Source organism: Octopus bimaculoides, chromosome 7, assembly GCF_001194135.2.
Source record: "Octopus bimaculoides isolate UCB-OBI-ISO-001 chromosome 7, ASM119413v2, whole genome shotgun sequence".
Taxonomy (NCBI): Eukaryota; Metazoa; Mollusca; class Cephalopoda; order Octopoda; family Octopodidae; genus Octopus; species Octopus bimaculoides.
The window spans coordinates 52,883,401-52,886,287 of record NC_068987.1 but is presented as its reverse complement, the minus strand read 5'-3'; the positions used below and the strand labels follow the sequence as shown (position 1 = coordinate 52,886,287).

The 2,887-nt window shown below is 32.5% G+C and overlaps 1 protein-coding gene across 1 annotated transcript in view; it reads right to left on the bottom strand.

Moving 5' to 3' along the window:
• Positions 1-2,887, bottom strand: part of LOC106873978 (uncharacterized) — a 1,133,216-nt gene that overhangs the window by 413,638 nt on the left and 716,691 nt on the right. Inside the window, exon 8 of the mRNA XM_052969422.1 lies at positions 881-941. Coding sequence (XP_052825382.1) covers positions 881-941 — 61 coding nt within the window. The remainder of the gene's footprint in view (positions 1-880; positions 942-2,887) is intronic.

Genomic DNA, 2,887 nt, shown 5'->3' with positions numbered 1-2,887 from the left:
ATATATATATATATATATATATATATTGATATATAACTCAAGATACAAATATATGACGACGCATAAATATATATCGTATGTCTATCTTTGTATATGCATGTGTGTGTTTAAGAGAGAGAGAGGGAGACTGTGTGTATGTGTGTTTGTGTCTGCGTGAGTCTAAACGTATGTCATATTCATTTATTTATAGGTGTATCAAATGCATTCCTAATGCTTCAAGAAAACTATCAGTATATTTTAAATCACTATATTGTAACATTTCCTTCAAATCGTATCACCGTCTCTTAGTTCAATACGTTTCTCATTAACATAATTCAAACTTATGTGCAAATATGAATGAATATTTGTGTGCTTATGTGCGTGTGTTTATGTTCGTGAACACACACACGCACACGTTCGCGCGCACGCACACATACACAGCCATATTTATATAGTAGCACATCCATGAATACCTGTTTGCTCATGTATGTAGATACGTAAGAATATTCATATGCTTATTTCGGTCTATGAGAGAAATAAGGGGAAAATTATGTATTCATCGATGTGGATTAGTATTTACTCCACAATAGTTTAACTACTTTGTTATGTATACACACAGGCATATAACATCAATACATACATACACTGATTATTTATACTCACAAACATACACTCATACATAGAAACGGGCATACATCAACATATATACAAAACCTAATCAGATTCACAAAAAAAACCAAACAAATGCATACTTAAACAAAAATGATATTCTCATATTTTGATATTATCTTTTCATAAATCTGAATATGAGTTAGATATGCCACTCTGTTGTTTTCATGAGTGGATAAATAATACACTATCATTCCCTGTATAATATTTGAAATATTGATTTCCCACTTACCTTGAAATTGTTCAAAGAGAATACCGCCTACTCGATCTCCTCTGTTGAAACGGACGGTTCCCTGGAAAAGTGAAATAGCATATTTTTGTAGAGTTTTGTTGTGAATATGTTGTTGATGTAGTGTTTAATTACATCACATTTTCAACAATGTTTGAGCGACAAGCTCAGTTAATTTCTATATACCTTACCATATACAGAAATTATATAGTATTTACCAGCAACCTATAGATGGAGGAAACCACTGAGAATGGGTCGAGGACAATTCTTGAAGTGTTACTCTTTCACTAGACTATCAGATTACAATAACCATATGCCTCACTTTACGGAATAATTACGTAGGACTTTCGGCTAATGACTCGAAAGACCGATACCTTTGCTGTGCAATATCGTTCAAGACAAATGAGAGCTAAATACAAACGTCATTGTAGTATTTGAACTTGAAGTTCTAGAGAAGCAACTAAGTGAACTCTATAATGTAAAGTGGAACATTCAAGAAAAAAACGTAACCTTACCCCCGATACATTAACGTCAGACACCATTAACTTTTATAGCAGTGACTCTCAACGGTTCATACGAGCTTCTGTGGTTCACTCAGAAAAAAATAGTAAATTTGGGATCCACGTCATTTTTCGATACATGTGTATCTTTTTAAAACCAATATTCTACATGCCATTGTATAAAACTTTATCCAGTTCACCAGTTAACAGCTATACATTATAAGGGTCATACATAACTTTTGCTTTAGACATTTTTAACGCAAGAAACAGCTGTGTTTCTTTCCTTAGTGTTTTACATAGTTTGATATGTCTCCGAAAACTTAAATATGTCCCCTCGGAGATTGCTATTGCAATCCTACACAAGTGAATACATGGAAAACAAAATAGAAATGTTGAAAGAAATATCCATAAAACTAATCGTTAAACGTCAAATGGCTATTGGCGTTCACCAGAAGAAATTAATTGAGAAATATTGCTTTAAAAAGAAAACTGAAATATCATACTATTTCAGGCACTGGAACATTTAATAGCACATTTAAAATTATTACATATTAAAAATGTTCCATGATAGTTGAATTTTTAACAAAATAAAAATGTAACGATTCATTGTGACAGATGCATCTCGCAGTGTCTATTATATCGAGTAATCATCATACTAAATGTTTACACATTTGTCAACGAAATTGACAAATAAGAACAAGGTTCAATTATTGTTTAATGGCAATCGGCTTTATTGAGATGCGGTTACCCCAATTCACCACTTTAGTCTAAATGATCAGGTGGGTATACAGGACAATATGATTTAGTATAAATATGAATATCTATACAGTATTTGAAATTCTCATAAGTGTTCAATGAAATTTCGTTCAATTTTGAAAGCCTATAACGCATACAAACACATACACACACATACAACACACACTCACACATACATATACAGTTATGTATGTATATGCATGTACACGTGTATACATGTAAGTGTGTAAATGCTCAGTATGTGCTTAAATATCTGTGCATGTCTAAGTACGCATATAAACAGATGCATACGCACATACACACACACACACACATACACACACACACACACAAACACGCATAAACACATACACATATACATAGATACATACATTCATAAATAATGAATATTGAGAAACTTCAAGAGATATGAAATAAATCCTTATTAAAAGTGGAACTCAAACGCGATAAACCTATAAATAATACCGTATACAGTATCGCATACAGTACGGGGTCGATTGAAACAACTCAAGGCTGTCCTTGCGATTCGATCTCACATTGTCTGCAAATACTGACGTGTACAACCATTAAACCAAAGCAATATTTTGAATATCTGGATACATGTCAGCTTTGTTCCCAGCTGAGTGAATGTACCCTGCTTACGTCATTTTTCCATACAAGTGTATCTTTTTTAAACCAGTTTTCTACGTGCCATTGTTTAAAACTTATCTACTTGCCCATTTAACAGCTATACATTATATATATATATATATAT